The following is a 25,229-nucleotide window of genomic DNA, read 5'->3' on the forward strand; positions in this document are numbered from 1 at the left end:
ACAATGTGTGTTATTAAGGCATCTAAATAAAGTGTGCTTTTAGTGGGATTTACCTATACATAGAGCAGTAAAAAGAAAAAAAAATTCTATTTCTTCTGAAACCTGAAAAATGTAAATTATAAAGGATATCAAATTGATGAAAAGAAAGCAGTTTGCACAACTTTATCTAGTTATACTTCAGAGTAATGTTGATGTGTTTGCTATCTCCTATTCTCTACCCATTCAAAGATTAAGCTGAGCAAGTATTATTCTTGACATAAAACTTCCAAGTATGTATTGATTAAACAGCACTAAATTACTCTTAAATGTCAGACAACCTGTATTAATCTTAGCAATAAACAATCTGATAAAACCATAGAAAATAAGACACTTTGTCAGTAAGATAAACTATAAGTGGTTAAGCTACATTTAGGCATAGCTTTAGCATTCTTATAATCTCTGCTTCTGGACAGTTGGCTTGTAATTTTTATTTGCAAAAATGTATGTCTTTAGTTATTTCAAAAATATTAGTGGTTACACATCCTAAGCAGCACTTAGACAAGCACTTTTGCTTCTTAACTAAAATAGATTTGTAAGTTATTTCCTTCTGAAGTTATAAGAGATGATGGCTGCTATTGATGATACTCAATATTTACCAAATTAACTAATTAAATAAAATATCTCCATGCTTTCAAGCCTTCGAACCGTTTCTGGGAGAACAACATACTCCAAAACTATCTGAACAAGAATACTTGATTAATGCAATCAGCACGGCATTTCCCCAGATAGGATTATAAATTCTCTTTAGTCATAAATGTAACTCCATTTCTAGCATTCTCTATGCTTCTTCACTAAAGCTTCCTGGAAAATCTTATAAAGAACAGTGTGATAAAAAGAGAGTATGTGCCAAGTGCAAGGTACCATTGTTATAAAACGAAATTAATTAGAAGTGACTTGTTAATGCTAATATAGCTTGCTATATTTTTACCAGTGATACGGATTTGTAGACTCTCCCCCCCGACCCCAATCACATCATGCAAGCAGGAAAGCATGAAATTTCAAAATTGCCTAACATTAAAAAATAAGTCTCTTAATTTATTTGCATTCTAAAATAGAGCCCTTCATCTGAATTTTTCCATATAAAATTCTACTTAGTGATGTACAAGATTTATCAAGCCCATGTAACATTCCCTTTAAAATCTTAAGTTCAATCACTATTTGTTTTCTACTATTATACTATGTTTTGGCAGCAATTGTTTATTGGTCTGTCATTGCAGTAATTGCAACTTAACAATAAACCAGTCTGACATTTTAGGTCTTGAAGATACATACCATATATATTTCTTTAAAAATAATCATACTTTTGTAAGCAATACTTTACAGTAGACACCTCAAAAATCTACCATAGATGTGAAACTTAAAACGAGAAAAATTTAAGTTCTAAATCTCTATACATATATAGCCAGATTTCTATATATATTATATATACATACATAAGTATATATAAAATATATATAATCAGATTTGAAAAATGAACAAAAACTGGGCACTGTACATAAAGTCTTTTTAAAACTCAAACAATAGAAAACTCTTTAAACATTAAACAATTTTAATAAAAGTTTCTGTACAATGCTAAGCAGTTTTATTTACACATAGAAAATGTAATAGGAGTAGTGTTTGAAATTACAGAACTCCTTAAAATTTCAATGGCAGGTAAATCTGGAAAAAATAACAGCATTCCATTCACAAATATTTTCAAGCAATAAATATGTATTTATAAATAGTGTAAATTTACATCAAGATTAGAAACAAAAATCACAAATCTGAAGTTTATTCCTTAGTCTATGTGCAATCCATTATCTTTGTGACTTGGCTGTTAATTTTTTAAACATTTTATTTAGGAACCAAAAGTGTAATAACCGTCATGGTTTCAAAACAAGACAGAAAAACATAAAAGCAGTAAAAAAGTTCCTTACCTAACTTTTCACATTAAAAAAAAGTTGACCAAAGAAAGACTTAAAATTGCTAACTACCTTACAAAGAAATGACCAGCTAGGCTAGTATTTTTTTTCCAAGGAAAATTCTGAAGGGGGAAAAGATAGATGAAAACCAATTCATCAGCCCAGAAATAGAGAAATATAAAAGAGGTTGTTTTCAAGTCAGTAGTCTGTATGATGTTGCCAGTTTTGTCAGATATATACAAAACATGGAATTTATTATTTTGTTTCTGAAGTACAGCTGATCAGCTCTGTGAGAGTCCTGGAGTAGGAGCAGTGCTCTCCCCTGTCCAGGTGGTTGACACTCCACACTTGGAAGGTTGCATAGACACAGTTTTCAGCCAGCAGCCTTACGAGACAGCTACAAAAACCAGTGGTGCAGAACTGAGTTACTTCCTGAATAGCAGAAAAGGTCGCATTTACTGTCCACGGAACAATATCAAGATGAGGAGGATGGTAATGGAGGAGCCTGAAAATAAAAGGTGTGTTACTTTGGTATACAAACGGTTAATAGCAGTCCCTAGCTCAAGTCTACAAACATAGTCTGCTTATGAATGCAGGGGAAGGAACAATTCTCAAAAGAAAGTTTCACAGTCTGCTACACAATGTCAATGTAGAACCTTCCTTACTACTGTCTCCTGCATGGCCAATTTTCCTAAGGGTCTGGGACCATTATTCTACTCAGTGTGCCTACATTTTTCTGTACTTCACCAATTAGTCAAAAGCTCTTAGGATGTTACTAGGTTGACCATTTTCTAGATTGCTTAAAAAAAAAAAAACGGCTTTCAGAAAATGATTTCACAAATCAATTATAATTTCATTAGTGACTGGCTTCAGAAGCTATCTCAACGAGATAATATATTTTAACATATTCCGGATAATTTTCTTCTTCTTTAAGCAATCTTAAAGACCATCTAAGTGAAACTGGGAGCTAAATTTCAATAATTCGGGTTCTGGTCATATATGCAGAGAAAAGTACTGGAGGAAATCAACAATTCATAAATCATATCTGTGTGTCTATTCATGAAACTATTGATGTGCTAGAGTAAAATGCTTCCCCCTAAGCATCTGCTGCTTAAAATTAAAAACTGTGTAATAATTTATAAGTATACTTGAATTTCATAAGGTTATATAACGTACCAGGAAGTTAAGCTCCATCAGATATTCCCATGAGGTTAATACTTCTGGCAAGGACAAAATTTTAAATACATATAATTAGCTCTAAAAGCAGAAGTCTATTTAAAGACCACACTTACTGATTCATTTTGTGGACGCTAATAACCTATGTACACATTTTATCAACTGAAATCAAATGGCACAGAGGATATGATAGTGTTCTAAAAGCACAGAAAGATTTTAAAATGTAATTACGGTGACATTATTTAGGCTTGGACTCACCCAGGAAGAAAAGTGAAAATGAAACATACCAATTTTATAGGAATAAATACTTGGAAGTGAAGGAGGGGGAAATGATATGAGTATTGCCTCATGCAGTATCTAACAAGCAAAGGAAAATATAATATTTCATTACCTCCTACTTCTCAGGTGGCAGAACAAACACTGCTGCTTCCCTATCCAGCTAAGTATGTACTCACATGCTGATTTACTTACTAATGTAAATTGGTCATAGACTTGCATCAGGTCCTCCATTTTATACTGTTCTAGCACCACAAAATTTTCCAGGTTTCCGCTTGTTTTTCGTGCACAATCTTGGCAATGCACTATGTAGGTCTTTCGAGAATTGCTCTCATTTGTGACAAAAAGCAGATCAAAAACCTCCACCTATTTTATGCAAGAGAAAAAGAGTTCAATAGAGTATTTATTTATTGTACTGTTTTAGTATAATCACAGAATTCTACTTTACATGGAATTGTGGACAGTGATCTCTGGTTAAGAGTAGCTACTAAGACAAACACGGCCATGTCTGAGAATCTTCAACAGACCAGGTTTATTTTGCACCAAACCCAAAGACATGGGTGGTAATGCAACTTTGGGGGAGGGACTTAAAGGAATGACACACCCTTTACAACCACTGGCAAAAGCCTAATTTAAAAGTTGATCAAGGTCAGCCTATTTTTGTTTTAAATCCAAAACAATGGTATACAGTTAGAAGAAAGTGATGGTTATTTTCCGTTTACTTCTCTGTAACAGTACTCATCATAGAGCACTGTGTATGGATACTTTTCTCCCAGAGACTGAGCTCCTCAACAATGAAGACTATGTTTTACTCACTTTTGCACCTCCAGAGCATAGCACAGTGCTAATAAGGCAAACCTCAACACTTGTTGAATAAATATAATCTGATTATTTTACAGACGAGGAAACTGACAGATAAGTGACAGTGAGTGTTTAGCTATAAGCCTCATGTTAAGGAATAGGAGTACAGGCAAAAGGTATATTTATGAGTATAGCATGATTTTAGAAATAATACCTCTACCTTTTACAGAAAGATTGATGAGCTGCTAGGGTTCAGGTGGGATAAGAAATAACACTGAGGGACAGAAGTCATTCTGAAATTCTGAAAAGCTGATACATTCATTTCTTTTTTTTTTGAGGCATAACAAACCTAAACAGAATCTATCTGATCTCCCAAAGATTTAACTTTAGCCAGGTTACACAACATTAAAACAGCCGATGGACTGGGGTGCCTGGGTGGCTCAGTCGTTAAACGGCTGCCTTCGGCTCAGGTCATGATCCCAGGGTCCTGGGATCGAGCCCTACATCGGGCTCTCTGCTTAGTGGGAAGCCTGCTTCTCCCTCTCCCACTCCCCTTGCTTGTGTTCCCTCTGTCACTCGCTCTCTGTCAAATAAATAAATAAAATCTTTAAAAAAATAAATAAAAAACAGCCGATGGATTCACTCATTTCAAATAAAAGTCAACGTTAGAATACAGAATTTCAAGGTTTGGAATGGATCATTAATATCCCTGGCTTTGGCATATCCTTGAATTTATTCAATGACAGAAAACTCTCATGACCTCCTGTCTTCTTTGAACAGCGTGTTAACTAAAATCCCAGCATTCACCACTTTACCATTACTATCAATGGGTAACAACATGAACCTGGTGATCTGAGCTAGAAAATTTGTGAGCATTCTTCGACCTGTCCCTCACTTCTGCCATGTAATGAGCTGTCTTGTGGATTTTACCTTCTAAATATTTTGAATTCCTCTCCTTCTTTACTATTCCCACTGCAATCTCATGTAGGTCTGAAGATAACAACTCTTTCTTAAAACCACTGCAATAGCTCCTATCTCCATTCTTTCCAATCACATTTCGCTTTCAAACACATATCCAAAGTGGCTGCCTGCTCAACATTTTTTGATGGCTTCAATGACCTCAGAATAAATATCAAGTTCCTTAAAATCATTCCAGATGCTCTGCAAAGCTTCCTACCCGCTAGACTTGTAAGTAGAATTTGCATATTCTGTGTTCCAGCATACTGGACTACTTACCCTTTTCTGAGTAAGCCATTTCATTTCCCATGTTGTGCCTACAGCTCATAACAACATTCACTCCACTTCCAATTCTCATCATTTTTTAGCCACTTCAAGGATGGACTGAAATGTTAATATTTTTGTGAATTCTTATGCCAACACTAGAAGGGAAAATTAGGTCATTTTCCCCCTCAGTGTTATCCTAACAGTAAGATTCAACTTGGCATTCACCACAGTCTCATGTACATTACAATTAGTTGTTTATAATTTGTCTTCTCCGAGTAGAATATAAGCTCTTTCAGAACAGGTACTACATTAATATTTGTTTCTGCTTCTCTTGAATGCCTTGGCAACAGAAGACTGACCAATGTATTATGAACTGCACCAGAGAGGGGTGAGCACTGATCTGCCTGGAGCTATACCGAACTACATCCAGTTTACTGTCATCTGTTTACATCTGGATTATTTCCAGTTTAAAATCTCAAGACTAAATTTCTTGATGATTATCATTTGTTAAACATCTACCAGACAAATGACTCTGTCATAATTACTTGTAGAGTTAATTCACTGTTAGCGAAATAGTAGGTCATTGAATTTTAACATAACAGCTAAGTAACAAGAAAATAACAAGATTGAATACAATGTCAATTTCAGTAAGATGCAGGACATGAGAGTATAAATACTCTTTATAAATTTTATATATTTGTAAATTTTAAATAAAGTAACCAAAGAGAAACCAAAAGTAGAGAGGTAAGAGGCTTTATAAAACAACCCTGGATAACAATACTTACCTCACAAATGCTACAGTAATGTGCCGGTTCTTCTTTTGTCCGCCCATGCCATATAATCTCTTTTCCTGCAGCAATCAGAGCTTCCCTCAATGTCTGACATTGCTTCAGAGTTCTCAGAAGACAATACCTATTATGGGGGAAAAATTATTTGTGACCAGCAACAGAATACTGTATATCATTAGCATAAAAGATATACTCCCAGAAACTTGGTTCTAGTATCTGTGACTTTCTAATTTTTTTTTTTTGGTCAATTTCTCGGATATTCTCTTAAAAAATAAGGCCAATGCTCAGCAAGTCTGATGATGACAATATTAGATCATTTACAATTGAAAATTAATTGATATCTGAATATCAAAATATAGTGATCTTAATACAAAAAACCCAACTCCTTGCTTAAATAGAAGCTGCTAACTTTGGCTCTTATTTGGGCAAGTCAATTAACCTCTTTGGGAGTCAATGTCCTCATCCTTGACATAAGGGGTCTAAAGTCCAGATCTCAACTGCTATAGTTCTATTAAGGCAGGAAGGCACATTATTTCTGTCAGCACTACCTAGACACTCATAAATAGCATCATCTGTACAGGTGATTTTGAAACTTTTGAGTCTGTACACAAAAAACTATAGATTTAGTTACTACATGACACAAAATTGGTTTCACTACAGCGCTAAAGAAGAAAAAAAGACATTACCTGATTTTAACTTGAGGATAATACAGAATCTTTCATTTATATTAACACAAGTGAACTCTTCTTATACCTTTTCTAAATTCATACTTATGATGCTAACAATATATTGAATTCTCACAATTTGTGATTTTCCTACAGTTTGCTGTCATTATTTGGACTTGTCTGCTAAAGTCTCTTATTCTCCTGTGAATTAGTGGCTCAGGTTCTCCATTTCAAAGAGAACTTGGACTAGATGGTCTCTAAGGCACTTTGCAGCTCTAAAATTTTTGCAGACAATGAAAATACCCTAAAGAAAAGGAAATGGGTTTAGCAACTAACTGCTGTTTGAGAGCAAAGTTTTTGTCTGTTTTATTCACTGCCTAGGACAGTGCCTGGCATATAGTAGGTGCTCGATAAACATTCAATTACTTAACAAGTAAAATTTAGAGCATGATAACAGCATATTTAATTTCTCTGAATTTGTATTTCCTTGCTATTTCCTAAGTTACAAGGTTAAAGTATTATAATTTATCAGAACCCATGTACATTAAGCCAAGGGAAAAAAGATGACTTAAAATATATGTAAACCTGTTACTTTATGTAACAAACCTTAAACAATAGCAACTTTACAGTTGTAAGGCAGATCCTTTCAGTATCATAGTCAAAGAATTTCACTCTTAATTTGGCTTCAGCAATTCTTGTGTTTAACTTATTTAAAAACAAAATAATGCTTTAGATTGTGGTTTGCAAGTCAAACACAGGACAGCTGTGTGTGGGGGGAGTGGAGAGAGATGTGTCAGGGGAGGTAGCAAGTAAAAAGTTAGATCATGGCAAAAAGAAGATAGAATTCTAGACTATGCCGCCAGCTCTTGAACAGTACCTGCTCCTCCCTTTTCCCCTTCCCGCGTCACGTACAATTCACCTCTGAAGCCACTGATCTTACTAAACAAGTTTTCCAAGCAGGGCTTCAAAATAAGGTCTCTTTCACGGGAAAATAATGCCTAAAACTTTGCAGATACCTTTGGAAAATTTGCAGACTCCACTATGCTCTTGTGTGAGAAACAAAGAAAAAATAATAAAATAATACAATAAAGTACATAAATAATTAAAAATAAGAAAATAGGAGGCATGGTATGAGGTACTTCAGACACGTTATGCCATGTAGGCCTCTTAACAGCCCTGTGAGAGGCACTCTTATTTCCATCTTACCAATGAGCCAACTAGGGCTCAGGGAAGCTCAATTTGTCTGATGTCATAAAGCTAATTTTTAAGTGGCTGGGCTAGGGGTTTGTGAAAACAAAATGTTAAGCCTCCCCTCACTACCTCACACTGTACTCTCTTCTTTCTGGTATCTTTTCCTATCTCTTTTTACCTGCCTGCTCCCCCTCATCTCTTTTGAAGATGAGATTCTTTTTTTTTTTTAAAGATTTTATTTATTTATTTGACAGAGAGAGACACAGCGAGAGAGGGAACACCAGCAGGGGGAGGGGGAGAGGGAGAAGCAGGGTCCCCACAGAGCAGGGAGCCCGATGTGGGACTTGATCCCAGGACCCTGGGATCATGACCTGAGCCGAAGGCAGTCGCTTAACTGACTGAGCCACCCAGGCGCCCTTGAAGATGAGATTCATGAAGCTCCATCAGCACAGTTTGGTTTTGTGTATTGAACACAGAGCCTTGGTTCTGAGGGGAGCAGTACTCCACTCTACTCAGCGAATGAACTTCTACCTCCAATGCTATGGACTACTTTGGCAGTTAGATTGTAGTTTACAACTTAAGCCTCGTTAGGTAGTTTTATCCAGAAAAAGGCAATTAGTATATATTTTTTTCCTACAAACAATAAAGGGTTAGAGCTAGGGTTATATTAAGAGTAAACACTAAGCCATGAATATGCTGCTTCTGGAATCACAGCTCCAGAATTTTTATTTTGTGACATACTGGAATCTTAGAAAATCATCAATTCAATTAATGTGATCTGACAACAAATAACCAACTTGTGGTTTCCCCCTTGCCCTTTGGTTTTTTCCTTAACGGTAAAAGTTTTTGTTTCTTTCCATTTTCAAAAGGTAGCAGTTGGAACAGAAGGAGAACTGAGAGAGACAGAGGCTCTTTTGGAGTCCACAGCAATAAGCAGGTCCTAGAGAGAGGATGTGATTCAACTGAAGGGTAGGGAACAATAGAAAATAAAAACATTTGAGGAAAGGATGCCTAGGGAAGGCACAGATATACTATTCAAGACTTGACTTTTAACAGTCATCTGGTTCTGCTTTGGTTCATCTCAGGCTTTGTTTTTTTTTTTTTTTTTTTTTTTAAGATTTTATTTATTTATTTGAGACAGAGAGAATGAGAGAGACAGAGAGCACATGAGAGGGGGGAGGGTCAGAGGGAGACGCAGGCTCCCCGCCGAGCAGGGAGCCCGATGCGGGACTCGATCCTGGGACTCCAGGATCATGACCTGAGCCGAAGGCAGTCGCTTAACCAACTGAGCCACCCAGGCGCCCTCAGGCTTTGGTTTTATGTGACGACAACATGTGAATGTACTGAAGAGCTAAAAACTAAGAGTCAAACAAAATCACTGTTGCCATTTCCTCTTTATTTTAGTTTTGCTGAATTTTAATAAACTTATAGCAATTAAAAATGTAACTTGTTAAAAACAAAATAATAAATCACTAGCTAAAAGTATAAAAATGTAGAGGATGGGGCGCCTGGGTGGCTCAGTCATTAAACGTCTGCCTTCCGCTCAGTCATGATCCCAGGGTTCTGGGATCGAGCCCCGCATCGGGCTCCCTACTCCTCGGAAGCCTGCTTCTCCCTCTCCCACTCCCCTTGCTGTGTTCCTGGTGTCTCTCTCTGTCAAATAAATAAAGTCTTAAAAAAAAAATATAGAGGATAGAAGATGCTGTTTTTTAACAAATGCATTTTAGGAACAGGGTCAGAAATGATTTCAGGAGCCAGAAAAGCAGGAAATTCTGTGAGTTTTAAGGATCAGTCTGGTTTCAGGACCCTGTGTTTAGCTGTCTGGATGAAAGACTACACAAAAAGGCAGGGAGTATTAAAGACAGCTCTGGCTTGGAAGAAAACCACAAGGAAGAGGCTGATTGAGGGTGTGTTGTATTTGAGGTTACACAGAATCTAATCCACCCAAAAACCCATCTGCAAAGATGGAACCTCAAGAGGGATGGAATTTTAGTGAACAGCTTTACATAGGGGATAGAAATGCAAATATACCTGAAATATCAGAATAAGAACACTGAAGACAATAAATAGACTAACAAATGATTATGAACAATATAATCATAAATCAATACATTGGGCAAAAGATAAAGCATGCCATGAATGCAAAAGGAAGGAGCAGCTCATCTTCCATTGAGGGGAGATGGGAAATCACAGTTTTCATAAAGAAGTTGTCAATTTAGATGTGAGCAAGGAGGAGAGGTGGGAGGAAGGCATCTTCCAGGCAGTGCGAATGCCATGAACAAAGCTAGTATGGAGATTATTCAGGAAACAAACAACTGTTGCTACAAGATTTTAATCTTGGGATGGGGTTTCTGGGCCAGGAAAATAAAGGAATAAAGCCACAGTGACAGTACATTATGTTGAAGTGAAGACAACACTGGGGACTACTCAGACATTCCAAGGGTAACTTAGGACTAAGTTTCCAAAGTTAGTTCCCAAATACCACTGTGGAGACAGATGAAACATGGGTTAACTTGATACAACAAGTCTTTATGGTAACAACCTTAGCCACTAAGAAGTAAATGGGGTACAAATTAAAGTACACCAAGAGGTGCCCTGCCTTGACCAATCTCTCTTACTGAAAGAGCCATGCCGGTAAAGTGAGCCAACATGTGAGCCCTTGAAACAAACTTGCCACCTGTCACTCCAGGGTTTCATTTCCCTAAGACAACAGTGTCTGAATGTAAGACATCTAATAGTTTCATTTAAACCAACCACATGGCTGAAAATCAAGGTCTCAGTCAATGATAAAATGAGTATCTTAAGAATTTTAAATTCCTGGATGGAAAAATCAAACATGAAAGCAAATGTTAACCATGAGGATGTAGTTTTAGAATTTTTAGATTTTGTTTATACGGTGTTCTCACGAAGTACTGTATATTTAACCCAATGGTGTTTCAGAAGACCCAGCCTCAGGATAAGAGCATCAGGATCTACACCAACTATGGACTGGTCTTCATGGCTATACCCTCTCAATCAATTATTAGGCCAACTGGATATTACCAAAGAGCTGGAGTCCATTTGTCCATTAAAAAAATGGGAATCAAAGGGAAAGGGGAGTTAATAGTGAACAATCTGCTTTAATGTATATTCAAAACCTCTGTGCTTGTGATAAAGTTTATATTATGTAGATAGGGTAATAATCTACAGTATGTACCAAAAAAAGGGAAAACAAAAATATTGTTAGTTTTAAGAGATCTAATCTAGTCTAGGATGTCAGGGACTTGCCTGATCAGAGGATTTATCTAGGCCACTGTGAAAGAGATTCCCAGGGTTCTTCCCATAGAGCTTTGAATTTACTTGTTAAGAACAGAGACTAGAAATCTATTTTAGTAAGAGTCTCTGCTGATTTTTATGATTAGGGAAGTAAGAACCAGTGCAAACCTCTTACTTCATAAGTGATGAAATTGGGAACAATGTCTAAAATTTGTAGTATTCTTCAATAGACATTAGTACTATACCAACTTCATGAATCACATTTTTATGATAAAAGCCTTTAAGAGACTATAGAAAGAAAGCTTCAGGGGGGAGATAAGAGCAGATTCTAGATCTAGACTGCCTGGGTTCAAATCCCAGCTCCACACATACTTCATATTCTCTGTGCCTCAGTTTCCTCACTGCAAAAAAAAGAGGACAACTAACTAACACTGCTATTATGAAAATTACATGTGTTACATAAAATGTTTAGACTAGTGCCTGGCAATTAGTGATCAGTATTTAAATTCAACATGTCAAATTCTTAAATAATTACTAAACTGAAGTTTTTTTAATTTGAAAAAATTGTGCAATGAGTGCCAACTAAAAGTGCAATAATTACACCAAAAAGAACATAAGGCAGATTATTTAAAAGGCGTTTAGTCTAGATCCCATTAGGTCAGGATTTCTCAATCAAGGCACTATTGTTATTTTGGGCGGGAAAATTCTTTGTTGTGAGGGGCTGTCCTGTGCATTGTGGGGTGCTTAGCAGTATCCCCAGCTTCTACCCACAAAATATCCATAGTACCCGTCCCATTCAAATCATGACACTGCCCTATGTCCCCTGAGGAAGGGGTCAGGGGGAGGCAAAACTACCCACAGTTGAGAACCACTGCCCTAGGTCCATGAATATTATACTTGAAAAACAGAAGGTGACTGAGGTTTCTATAACTAATATTAGTATTAACAATTATAACTATAGCTACCATTTACTGAGTGCTTACTCTATGCTAAGACTCACATAATACTTACAAAAGGTGTATTAGAAAGATACAATTATTATTCCCATTTTTCAGAAAAGAAAACAAAGACTAATAAGTCTGGTAATTTACCCATGGTCCCCCCCTACCAACAAATGGGGCAGCTGAGATCTGAAGGCAGACTGGACTCTAAACAACTACATAGTGCTGCCCTGCCTGTAATAGTTCACTGAGACATCAAATAGCACGGAACCTAAGACAGGGAAATTACAAAGGAAAGGCAAATAACGAACAGATAATGACCACATATACACGAAAGGCACAGAGAAAGTACTTTATAAAGCATTAATATTGTGCATGTAAAATGGTACATTTAAAAACATCTACAAAAAGCGTGTAAGTGGTCAAAAGTATGACAAAATGATATGACAAGAACTTAAGTTTGTGGGGAGTGGTTTTCAATGGACTTGATACTACTGAAATTTTAGAAAATTTATTTTCAAGTAATGGCTTATAAGCTATTAGTATTTTTAGAATGTATAATTACCTAGCAGATTACAGGGAGGTTGATAAGACAATGTATATTCTGAAAATTAACCTTCTATAGACTCCTCAGCATACTGTCTGATATGCTCCTCCTAAATCTGAGACTTCCTAATATTGAACTTTTCCAGAGGAAAATGGGATCTTTGGCATTCTGTTTTTGACATTTGAAAACGTACTGAACTACTTACCATCACAGCGATTTAAGTGGAACTAACAAAGTAGGTGGCGAAGGAACCAGAGTTTCCAACGTATTAGAAACATACTATCATTACATTAACTTGCTAATAGCCCAACATGATTGCAACAATTTATACCGTATTTGTTGGACTTGGCTTTATCTACTGTTGAGATAAAACCATTCAACTGCATCTAAAGGAATCTATGTATTGTGAAAGCCTGTTATCTACAGGGAAATCTGATCAGTACCAACAGTCTCCAGAGCTCACTTGCTACACTATCATTTGATTCCTTTTGTCTTTTTTTCTTTCCTTTTCAAGGGTCCTATTAAAAGGAATACTTTAATGCTAAAACATAATGAATATACAAGTCTTACGAAGGTGAAGTTAAAAAGAGCTTTAGCACTATACAGGGAGAAAATGTAGGCCAAAGCAATGTACCTCAAATATTTGAAAATGGAATCATGAATTTTCAAAGAATGAGATTTCTCTTAGCTCTCAACTAGTTTAAAATTAAAACCAAAGAGTAAAAACTGTATACTATGATGAAGATGGATAATCCCCATCAATAATCTCCCCACCCTCAATTTTAGGTCTTAAAGTGCCTATTTAGTAAAACTTCATTCACTCAAGACCAACCAATGAAAATACCTATGACATAGTTTATACTGGAGTGGGAGAGGGACTTACTTAAAGTAAGTGTGTTCAAAAGTTCTCAAAAATGTACAACCCAAATAAAATTGTGAGAAAACAAATCCAGAACGTGGAGCTCTGTAGAACACAAAGGTCGGCTCTCTTTAAAAAAAAAAACAAAAGGAGAAAAAGAAAGAAAAAAAATCATGCAAAAGGACTCACAGATTTCAAAGAGACTAAAGACACAATGACTACATACTAAATTCAACGTCAGCATCATAGGGGCTGGTTGGGCAAGGAGAGGTAAAAGCTACAAAAATACATTTTTGCGTAGTTGGGGAATTTCAAATACAGTCTGTATATTAGCTAATTACTATTGAATTTCACATTTCTTACATGTGTTAAACATTACTGTGGTTACACAAGAATATCCTTATTCTTTTTTTTAAACATAAAGCATTCTTTTTTATTTAACATAAAGCATTCCTTTTTTTTTTAAGATTTTATTTATTTGACAGACACAGCGAGAGAGGGAACACAAGCAGGGGGAGTGGGAGAGGGAGAAGCAGGCTTCTTGCCGAGCAGGGAGCCCAATGCGGGGCTCGATCCCAGGACCCTGGGATCATGACCTGACCCAAAGGCAGACACTTAACGACTAAGCCACCCAGGTGCCCCAAGAATATCCTTATTCTTAAGAGATGCAGGTTGAAGTGTTTGGGGTCATGTCATAATGTTTGCAAATTATTTTTTCATATGGCTCAGCCAAGAAAGTGTGTGCATATGCACATGTGGAGACTGCTAAGTAAATGTGGCAAAAACTTATCTGAGGACTCCAGATGAGGTTATATACGCATTCACGGTACTATTCTTTCACTTTTGGTAGATTTTTAAAATTACAAAATAAAACGTTGGAGGAAAAAGTATAAACAAATTTCGGAGTAGGGGCATGCAGCAATGCATTACATGCAAATTTGATGTATTTTAAAGGAGAATAAGGTATTAATATGGAAAAAATATCACAGTTCAATGAGTTAAAGGAAAAGATCAGTAGCCTTACATTCTGATAAAGTCTTTCTTACTTCATTTCTTTGTATAGGCACTGTTCTATTTTAAAAATAGTGAATGGTTGAGAAAACGTAACAGCTAACACCTTAGGAGGGTTACCCGTCAGCCAGGTGAAAGCTACAAACGTGTGTACCAGACTCCTTTTCTAAGCAGTAGAGCCACACAGTCATCTGGCTACTGAACAGAGATCCCCACTAAAACATCACAGGAAGAATTCAAGTTCTGCATGTCTTAAGTCTGCCAAGCTGGTAATCACTCCCCACACCTAATTCAGTTCCTCTCTTCTTCCTTTACCCCCAGCTCCATCAACAAGCACGTATGTCCCCCTGCTTACCCAAGGTAAAGCCCCAGCAGTACAGATTCCTCTCACCTCCGCCACCCAATCACCAAGTGTAGTCTATTTTACCCTCTAACCTTTGTCCCTCCTCTTGTCTGAACTGCAGCAACTACCTTCTCATTTATTCCTCTAAATCTTCTGCCCTCCATTTATTGCTTCATCTTGCTGCCAAGTGACCTAACATGCAAATTTGATCATTAAAAAGATTTCAAAAAACAAATTTAAGAGAGAGCGAGCATGCGAGCGCAATGGGGGGGGGGGGAGAGCGGGGGGGGGGGGAGAGAGAGAGAATCCCAAGCAGGCTCCACACCCAACACAGAGCCTGATGCGGGGCTCGATCACACAACCCTGAGATCCTGACCTGAGCCAAAATCAAGAGTTGGAAGCTTAACTAACTGAGCCATCCAGGCGCCCCTAAAAGATGTAAAATTCTAAAGGCTTCCCACTGGTGGCTGCTCCCAATGTGAAGTCTACCTGAAATTTTTAGCAACATGTTTAAATCTATACTCTTCAACTAATATGAACAAGTAGGGCTTAAACCTGAAAAGACACTTAAAAGTTTGGTCTAAAGAAGGAGAAACTAAGTTTGCTTATAATATATGGGGTATGTGGAAAAAAGTTTATGTTTATTTAGACAGTTAAAGGAAATCAAAAGAGAAAAGTTATTCACTGAGCCTCCACTAAAATTCTTCTAAGGAGTTAGGCTGTTAACTTTTTAATTCAAGGTCACTGCATTGTAAAATGAAAGAAGTAATAAGATAATGAATATTCTTTTGACTCATGCCAATGCAGAAGGTATTTGGAAGAACGTGAAGCAGAGTATAAAGATTAATGTATTTTAGTAGAACAACTAGGATGTAGAAAGTGAAAGAGATTACTATATGATTTACTCAGATAATCTAAGTACTTTATGGAATTACAGGACTCTGAAAGACCCAATTTGAACTTGGGAAATGCAAGGGAAAAAAACAAGAATAATGTTGACTTGATGAATTAACTACAGGTAATTCATTCTCAAAATGATAACAAGAAATTAGTAGGGGGCAATAGAAGAGAACACCATTCTCCCATTATTAAATCACTCGGTGCCAAGAGAGGTACATGATCTATTACTATACTCCCACAAATTTTTCATAAATTTTGCATAAACTCACTTGGTGTTGAAACTTGACCTGAGGCTTTTTATAGTTTTTGCTTAGCTCATCAGGGTGACTGTATGTTTTACCACGGAAAAATTAATGTGTTTGATTCCAGGATACTGCCACAGACCTTACTAGAAGGACAAAATAGATCATATATGCACTGTATTTCTTTTCTAAACCCAAAGAATTCTGAATACCAAACCACATTTGGCCTAAGGGTAGGATAAAGGACTATGGAGCTACAGTACTACTACTTCTGTGAGGCCTTTCCTTAATGTTCCCCTCTCTCAGAAGTGCCTTCCTCTGTGCTCCCCCATTTTTTAAACCAGTATCTTCACGAGCAAAGATCCCATATTTTAATGCACTATTTCCCCATTTATTATAAATGGCTTGAGAAGTGATCAAGTCCCTCTCTCCCCTAGGACAGTATCACAGCACCAACTCAGTTCACAATAAATATGAAACAAATATGAAAGCATGAAAAGAACTGGGTGGAGATGAATGAGTGGATGTGAAGGCACAAGGTACATTTTGCTTGCGTTGTTTCTGATTAACACAACTATCAAGACCCAAAAATTACACATTGTTGATTCATAGTATTTTGAACTAAAAACAATAACTCAGGGAGGAAGTTAAGGAAGAAGACTATCTTTGTATATATATCTTCTCCATTCCACTTCTTGCATGGAGCTGATAATTTTTTTTCTTTTAAAATAGTCTACAATTCGCATGTTCAAGGTATCCTGAATTAATACCTTACTAAAAGATAATTCAAACAAGGAGGGAAAAGGGGGGGAAGTGTAAAAATTGCAATTCATATTAAAGATGTTTTTAAAATACAAAACAGAGTAGCAAAAATAAATGGAAAATTCAAGTACACATGGAAAGGCAGCAGTGGGAGAAATGGCTGACAAGGTAAGTGGGGGTCAGATTTGAGGTAGAAATGGGGGATTTTAAAGAAAGTTTACATTTATGCCTTTGTATGTTTAGCTTAGTTGGTCACTGGAAACCTCAGCAAGAGAACTGACTGGGACATATTTAAGGTAGAAAGCCAAACTGCTATGGATGGTGGAGTGGACCGGATATGAAGAAAAAGACTCAGGCCAAGGAAAGAAATGGCAAGAGAGAACCATTACTTAAGAATTGGTATAGCTCCACAAGCCAGGACAAACCAATACCACTTCCTTTGTTGGCAGGATACTAGGTTTGAGGACCAAATCAATGATGTGGGTACAATTTTACAGCAAAGCCGAGCTTGTGGAAAAAGACACCCTCTATTTCTGAACAATACATTCCCCATGCTGGCTTCTGACCTTTATCTGGTTCACTATTTGCTTTTCTTAAATAGAAGTATTCCTCTAAGCTCTGTCTCCAACTCCTCCCCTTTTCTTTCTCTCAAGGCAATGCAATCACAAATGGCTAGACAAAAGACCCCCTAGTCTGTCGGCTCTAACTTTGCTCTCCAGAGTTCTGCATTTCCTACAGCTTCCGCTAAACAGCTCTATCCAACTATTTTATTGGCTCCTCAAACTTGCCACTGCCCCAAAATGAAGTCCTGTGCCAAAGACACATTCAAGTAGCTTTCATACAAGATGGCTATGGGCATTTAATCCTGGCTCTAACTACCTGGGTGACCTTGGGATGCTGAGGGGTAGAACTCAGATACACTCTGGGAAGCACTTTTCTTAGTGCTCAGCTAAGTACCAAACTCAATTTATTATTTTTATTCTTATATAGATTTTTAGAGAGAGAGCATGTGAGCGGTGGGGGGAAGGGTGCAGAGGGAGAGGGAGAGAATCTTAAGCAGATCTGAGCGCAGAGCCCAATACGGGGCTTGATCTCACGACCCTGAGATCCTGACCTGAGCCGAAATCAAGAATTGGACACTTAGCCAACTAAGCCAGCCAGGTCTGCCCCCCAAAATCAATTTATTAACTAGCATTATTACTAAAACCACATAGAACCCAGACTTGAAAACCCAAACTATCTTTGATTCACTCCTTTCTCTTACCATCCAAAAGCTTATGCTGTTTATTTAACTGCCAGAAAGTACTTTATGAAACCCAAATTAGATCGTATTAGTTAAAAACCCATCAAAAGCTAACAGAACAGACTTATGTTTGGCACACAATGCATACTCTCTGCCACTAAGAACTTTTATTCTACTACTCATCACACACATTGTCCTCAAGCTAGAATGTACCACCGCATACGTAGCAGAGTTGTATCATATATGCGTTTAAGATCATGCAAATACCCAGTAGGGAAGAAGTCAGGAGGGAGGAGCAAAACAGGTAGGTGCTGGGGACAGAAGTAGAGCCGGGGGAAGAAAAGATGACCTGGAGTGAGTATGCACCTGCTGGTCCTCTGGGCAGCAGGAGTTCTTCTGAGCCTCTTACCGAGTCAGCAGCCTTACCATGCTGAGTATGATTGTAATAGTACAAGAGGGCCTCTCCACAGAAGCCCAACGACTTCACCTAGTGCTCAAGTGAAGAAAAGGGATTTATTCCCTCGCTGGAGGCAAATGTGACTGTGCTGGACTGAAGGAGACATGGTATGCATTACTTTGTAGATGAATGGAAGCGTCTTCCTGATGGCACAAGTTTGGTCTTAAACTGGCTTCAGGTGTTATTCCTCTGTCCTCTCTCCTCTCCCTGCCTCCACATCTTTAGCCTTCACACAAATTACCTGCTTCCCAGAACACACAGACTTTTCTGATTCCATGGAGCTGGAAAGAATCCAGTGGGGATCCGTTGTTGTATTTCTTTCGATCTATCCATTATATGCACTTTTATTTCAAGATAAGACCTATACCAGATACAGAGAGATGACAGACACACATATACCCTCTCTCAGTGCCTAGCCTAGAGCCCTGTATACAGTCAGCAAACATTCATTAAATTATAGAAAGTACAAATGGAAGAAAAGGAACAATGTTGGCTGGTGAAAAGTCCATTTTTAGTAATAGCTGAATGACTATGCTTTAAGAGGGAAGTTTATAAAGCAAGGCTTAGGGGTCTGAATTTATAGTGAACATTTTCAATCAGTGTGATGACAAAAGGAGCTTGCTAATCACATCTCATGACAACTCAAGCTGGGAGCAGAATTCTTAATATAATGAGGAACACAATAAAGATTTAAATGACTGAATATTTTGTAGCACAGAGTAAAAATGGGAGTAAAATGAGTATGTAAGTGCATTTAGGTTAAAAAAACAAGGTAGGTATGAGGAACAACAGTACCGCAGGTAATTTTAAGTTGAAAAACATCCAAATGGTGTGTATCCAATTTCAACACAACACAACTTTATAACAAAGATGAATGTGAGTGTCAATGCTCAACATTTCAAATGTTAAGAGGGATGATGATAAACTGGAAGGAGTCTAGAAGGATGACAAGGATGATGGGGACGGAGGGATGGAAAAGATGATAGAGGTGAGAGATGTTTAAATTAATGACGACCAGGTAGGAAGAAGAACAGAACAGGACAATGATCTTCCCTTGATTCCTTTTTCCTTCTTGCCATTTCCTCCCCCAACCCGGCAACATATGTGCAAATTCTGTGAGCTTTAGCTCCATCACAGACCCTAATTTGATCCCTCTCTCTACCCCCATGGGTAAATGTCTGTCTAGGTTGGTCTGTCCTGTTGCAATTGCCTTCTAACTGTCCACCCACTCCCCCTTTCCAACACTGCTTCTTGGAATCCATTCTCTACAAAGCAACCAGATTCATTTTCTTAAAAGTTTAAATCAGAACCCATCCGTCTCCTGCTTATACTCCTCTAATGCTAACCTATAACACCCAGAACTAACATATAAACTGCTTACCATGTCCTAAAAGTCCATGTCCAATCTGGTTCCTGCTCACTTCATTGAGCTTACTGCAACCCCCCTTTCTCTCATTCTGCTAGTATATACTGGCCTTTCTGTTCTACAAACATGCCAAAGATGTTCCCCATTCAGCCATTCAGGCCTGAAATGTTCTACCCCTAAGTATTTGGTTGACTCCATCTCAGTATTTGGGTCTAAGCACAAAACTCATCTTTCTCAGACACTTTCCTTGACTGCTGTAGAAAAAAGCAGCACTCCCACCCTCACCCCCAAATATTACGCATTTCATCTTATTCATACTACTTGTTAGTAACTTATTCATTTGTCTGGTGGTCTGTCTTGCTCCACTAGAATTTAAGTCCCCTGAGGGGAGGGGTTTTAATTTAAACACTGCACAGAGTTGGTTCTTAAACACTTGTTGAATGGGATACATTCTACATAAATCCGAAACATATTTAGGGATTTAGGACCAAATGACAGGTAGATTTTAGGCCAATGTGTAAAGAACTTTCAAGAATTATAGTGAGGTAATGAGAATTATAGTGAGGTAACGTTCTCATCTACCTCACTAGATGACCACAAATTATGGAGGCTACAGAATGGATTACTGCACTTAGTAGTAGTTTTGACTAAATGACCTTAAAAATCCTTCCCAATTATAAAATTCTAATCTATCTAAAATGTAATGAGTCACTTTCAATCTATATAGCTATTAGAGAAATGGTTTCTATGCTGTACCATCTCTCTACCTTCTTTAGGAGATCTGAATTAGCCTCTAGTTTATGCCTATCTCAAATTTACTAAACATCTTCAGTGACTTTAAATCATTTTTTGCCCCAAAAGTAACCCTGAACTTGCCCTTCAGAGCAAGGTACCACCGTCAGATATAGTAAGATAAATGGATAGATAACCCCTCACACCCCACTACCAATTACATTTATAGAATACAGTACCCAAGAGCCAACTTTTTAAAAGGATTTGTATATCATGTGATGTAATGAGCACTGGGTATTATATAAGACTGAGGAATCACTGAACTCTACCTCTGAACCTAATAATACGCTACATATTAATTAACTGAATTTAAAAAAAAAGGATTTGTACATTATTTGCTATGATTTGGGTTTTGTTACCTCTTGTCTCCCCTACTATTTCTGCCCAAGACTAGCGAAAAACTGCAACTGATAAAAGGACTATATCATAAGATAATCCAGAGGTGTGTTACCTTGACCACTACAATTTCTGTTTGAATGAAATTTTGGACTTAGGTTTGAAATCAGTTTATTAAGACAGGATTACTTTCAAAAGACAGTATTTTGAAAACGACATATTCTGACCAAATTAATATAGCTGCAGGAGAAATACTTAATATAAGCACTACTTTAACAAATATGAAAACTATAAATATTTTATCAGTGAGTATAAAGCAGTGTATTCCAAAATGAGTTTTTGAGGAGATCAATTCTTTAAGAGATACTGGCCAAACAAATAAGTTTGGGAAATACATTATATAACCCTCCTCCCTCCCCATTCACAAAACATACCAACACTTATAGTCTCTACAACATTTTAGAAAAACTATTAAAAGAATAAAGGACTTGTAAAACTTTATCTAATCCATCATTTTCCATTTCTTTGACCAGAATCACCCACCTTTTCAGGGTAGGGGCAGCAGTGGCAGAAAATACAATTTAGGGAAACACTGCTATATAGCACTATTTGAAAATATTACTTCAAATATATTTACAAAATAGCTAAGACAGAAACTGACAATAAATGAGAAGCTTAGCAGGATATATATATTCAAATAACTTGTATTAGGTGTTTAAAGCAGCTGAGAAAAGGAACAATTATAAGATGGATGATTTCATTAAAACAATTAAAAAATTGCCATTTTAGTTAAGTCCTTATATTAAATGCTAATTTATCTGTACCAGCAATTATTTTGTGATGCCATTCTCTCCCCCTGATACCAAGGGCAGTCTTTCAATATTAAAACTCAAGTTCTCCTAGGAATCAGGTGGCTCAGAGGGTAGTGGGGAAGCACAGGCCTGTGAATCTACTGGTTTAGAATCATTTGTGTGCCTTCATTCCTTTTTGTACCATAGCGTACTGACTATCTGGAAGGGAAAAATACTTTTAATGTGTGGATACTCGTACTACATTTTACTAGACTTCTGGACCTTTTTGTTGTGATGTCAACATAATTCTATGGGGGTGGGGGGAAGTACTGAATAGTTAACACTCCCCAAAAAGAGAGGGACTACAGCAGTTTTAGAAAGCACTTACTTAATCATTTCAAAAAGCTTTGGATCTGAGACCTTGATATTTCGTGCCATATTCCAGGAAAGATGAACCATGGGTACTATTGACTTCACACTTTGCAATTTGTTCCATTCGTACCGTTCCACTGCCAACTTATACTGGCAGGCTAGGAAAAAAAAAACAGTTATAAAATAGCAACCCAAAGTACCAAAAGATATGAAGTTACCATTATCACCTTCTCAGATGTTATCAATACCAATTCTGAGAACCTCAAAACATTACAAAAATAATTTTTATCTTTCTTTGATAATTATGGCAATAATAATAATAGTGAACACATAAAGAGTGCTTACTGTAACTATGTGCCAGGCATTGTGCTGAGCTATTTTTATACATTATCTCATTTCATCTTTATCATTACCTTATTAATTTTATTATTCCCATTATACAGATGAAGAAATTGAGGCCCAGAGAGGTTATATAACTTGCCCAAAGTTGCAAGAGCCAGGTCCTGGTCCTAATCCAGGTCTTTCTGGCTCCAAAGGCCATATTCTTAATCTGAATTATCTACTGCCTGAAGGCAGGCATAATTCAAACAGATTTTGACATATTAGGGCTATTCATACAACATACCAGATAAAAGAAAAATTTGAAAGAATGAATAACCACTCTATTTTGCCTTCTCCCATAAAGGGTTTGCTTTATAAAACAAAACCAAGCACTCTAAAAATTATTAAAAGTGTATCTTCCTTGTATATAAAGACATTAATTTGTTATTTGCTGAGATCTATGGTCTTGGATTTCTACCTGTTAACTTGAATTTAATTTCTGGTACTACAAATTAAAATTTTATTCAAGGAGATACAACTCTTCTTCCAATTACTAGTGAGTTATATTCCAAGAAAAAAAAAATAAACCTATCAGATACAATCCTTTATAAATCAAACTTTTTTTTTTTTAGCATATTCTTTAAAATACCTGTAAGTGGACCAACATTCCAAGCAATGTTGTTGCACCAGCCAATAGCCTGAACCCAATGAACAGTGCCTGCATTTATCCAGACCAAATCTCCAGGTCGCTGAATAAACCTATACACTGGAACATTTGCTTCATAAAGATCTTCAAGGTTGGGCCACCAAGAACCCATGAGGAAATTCAGATTATTTCTGAAATAAGAAAAAATAATGCAAATGGATCAAATACTTAAATAAAGCTCCTTAATAAGACTGGAAAACAAGGTCAAAACTTCTTAAAACATGCTCATTCACACTGCATTGAAAGAAGAACTACCGTATGTAATGGGAGTAAAATTACAGTTAAGTATTGAATAACTTATCCAAAGATCAGTACTACTAACGTCAATTGATTTTTCAAAGATCCAAATGAAATCCAAAGCTCCTTTTAAGTAACACTTATACATTAACTTAATTTCATTTCACTAAAGGCTATTTGACTGAACACTTCTTCACGGAGTACCAAGAAATCTCTAAAAGGTAAATGGAAGGTGGAATTGACATCAAGTCACTTAAGTCCATAAACAGGAACGCTATGGCAAATATAATGAAGTATTAGGAACTTTGATTTCTGAGGCAAAGTGGAAAAAAGAATGGTCTCTACTGCTGTTTTGAATTCTAAGAGGAAAAGGAGACAGGATGTCAGTCTCTAGAGTTTTGATACTAGTTAAAACTATGCAGCTGAAAACAACTTCATAAAAAACGAATAATCATACACATGCACAAATAACCGTCATCACTGCCGCCGCCACCACCAATGTACTTTGGAACCATTCTATGGATCTTAGTAAGCTTTTACTTTAAAATCTGATTTCTTGGGCACCTGGGTGGCTCAGTCGTTAAGCGTCTGCCTTCGGTTCAGGTCATGATCCCAGGGTCCTGGGATTGAGCCCCACATCGGGCTCCCTGCTCTGCAGGAAGCCTGCTTCTCCCTCTCCCACTCCCCCTGCTTGTGCTCCCTCTCTCGCTATGTCTCTCTCTGTCAAATAAATAAATAAAATCTTTAAAAAAATAAAAAATAAAAAAAATAAATAAAATCTGGCTTCTTCTTTTTCTACTTCATCATGATATAATATGAAGTATTTTTTAAGCCGCATAGCAACTTTTCCTACAAGAGAAGTTTATAAAATTCAATAAGCTACATTTTAGGGAAGGAAGAACTTGCAGAATGGAAATGTTCCTTTCCTTATGATCTAAGAAGTAGTCTTTACTTTTGTCCTGTGCCAAAGGATACAATAAAGTGTACCTTGAAATTATTCTCTTTGGTTTAAATTTAACTTATTTGTTTAGATCAAGGGCTGGCAAACTATGGCCCATGAGCCAAATCCAGCTCACCTATTTTTGTAAATAGAACTTTTATTAGACCATAGCCATGCCCAATCATTTACATGAGTACTTTCCAAAAAAAAAAAAAGAGAGAGAGAGAGAGAGAGAAAGTTTCCATTTAGACAAATAATTAAGTTTAAACCAATGAAAATAATTCTGAGGTACTCTTTAACACAAGATACAGAAATAAAGGAAGGCCATTTCTAGGACCTTAAGGAAAGGAATACTTCTACTAGGTGAGTTCCTTCAAACAGAGAAAATAAAATCTGAAGTAGTTGATTAAACTTTGTAAAATTATTTTATAGGAATAGTTGCCAGTGTAGTTTTAAAAAAAAGGATTTATATCATGGTGATATGACAAAGAGTAATATGCTCAAACTTGAGTTATTAACAACCTATGAAGGGGCTCTATTATAGAATTCCTTCCACTTCTAAAACCATTCATAGTAAAATAATTTTTCTTGGAATATAGATCTCCCACATGAAAAAGTATTTATGTATCAACTATTCAATTAACCTAATAAACAACTCAACCTTCCTATCTTCCAAATTCAAGGCTGTTACTACCTCATGGAGTAGTTTCAAGGCATCTTTCTTAAAGTATTCTCAGTAATGCAAAG

The 25,229-nt window shown here is 36.8% G+C and overlaps 1 protein-coding gene across 7 annotated transcripts in view; it reads right to left on the reverse strand.

Moving 5' to 3' along the window:
- Positions 1-1,220: 1,220 nt before the first annotated feature.
- Positions 1,221-25,229, reverse strand: part of KDM6A (lysine demethylase 6A) — a 195,752-nt gene continuing 171,743 nt past the window's right edge. For 4 of the 7 annotated variants that reach the window (XM_044911671.1, XM_044911670.1, XM_021682100.1 and 1 more), the window contains 5 exons: positions 23,249-23,436; positions 22,295-22,436; positions 6,203-6,329; positions 3,588-3,758; positions 1,234-2,445 (listed from right to left, as the gene is read on the reverse strand). In XM_044911671.1, the coding sequence (XP_044767606.1) occupies positions 2,416-2,445; positions 3,588-3,758; positions 6,203-6,329; positions 22,295-22,436; positions 23,249-23,436 (658 nt within the window). In that variant the 3' untranslated portion in view covers positions 1,234-2,415. Of the gene's footprint in view, positions 2,446-3,587; positions 3,759-6,202; positions 6,330-22,294; positions 22,437-23,248; positions 23,437-25,229 lie in introns of all 7 variants that reach the window. The other 3 variants (XM_021682119.2, XM_021682138.2, XM_021682110.2) reach the window with 1 other exon arrangement.

The sequence above is a fragment of the Neomonachus schauinslandi genome, chromosome X (assembly GCF_002201575.2).
Source record: "Neomonachus schauinslandi chromosome X, ASM220157v2, whole genome shotgun sequence".
Lineage (NCBI taxonomy): Eukaryota > Metazoa > Chordata > Mammalia > Carnivora > Phocidae > Neomonachus > Neomonachus schauinslandi.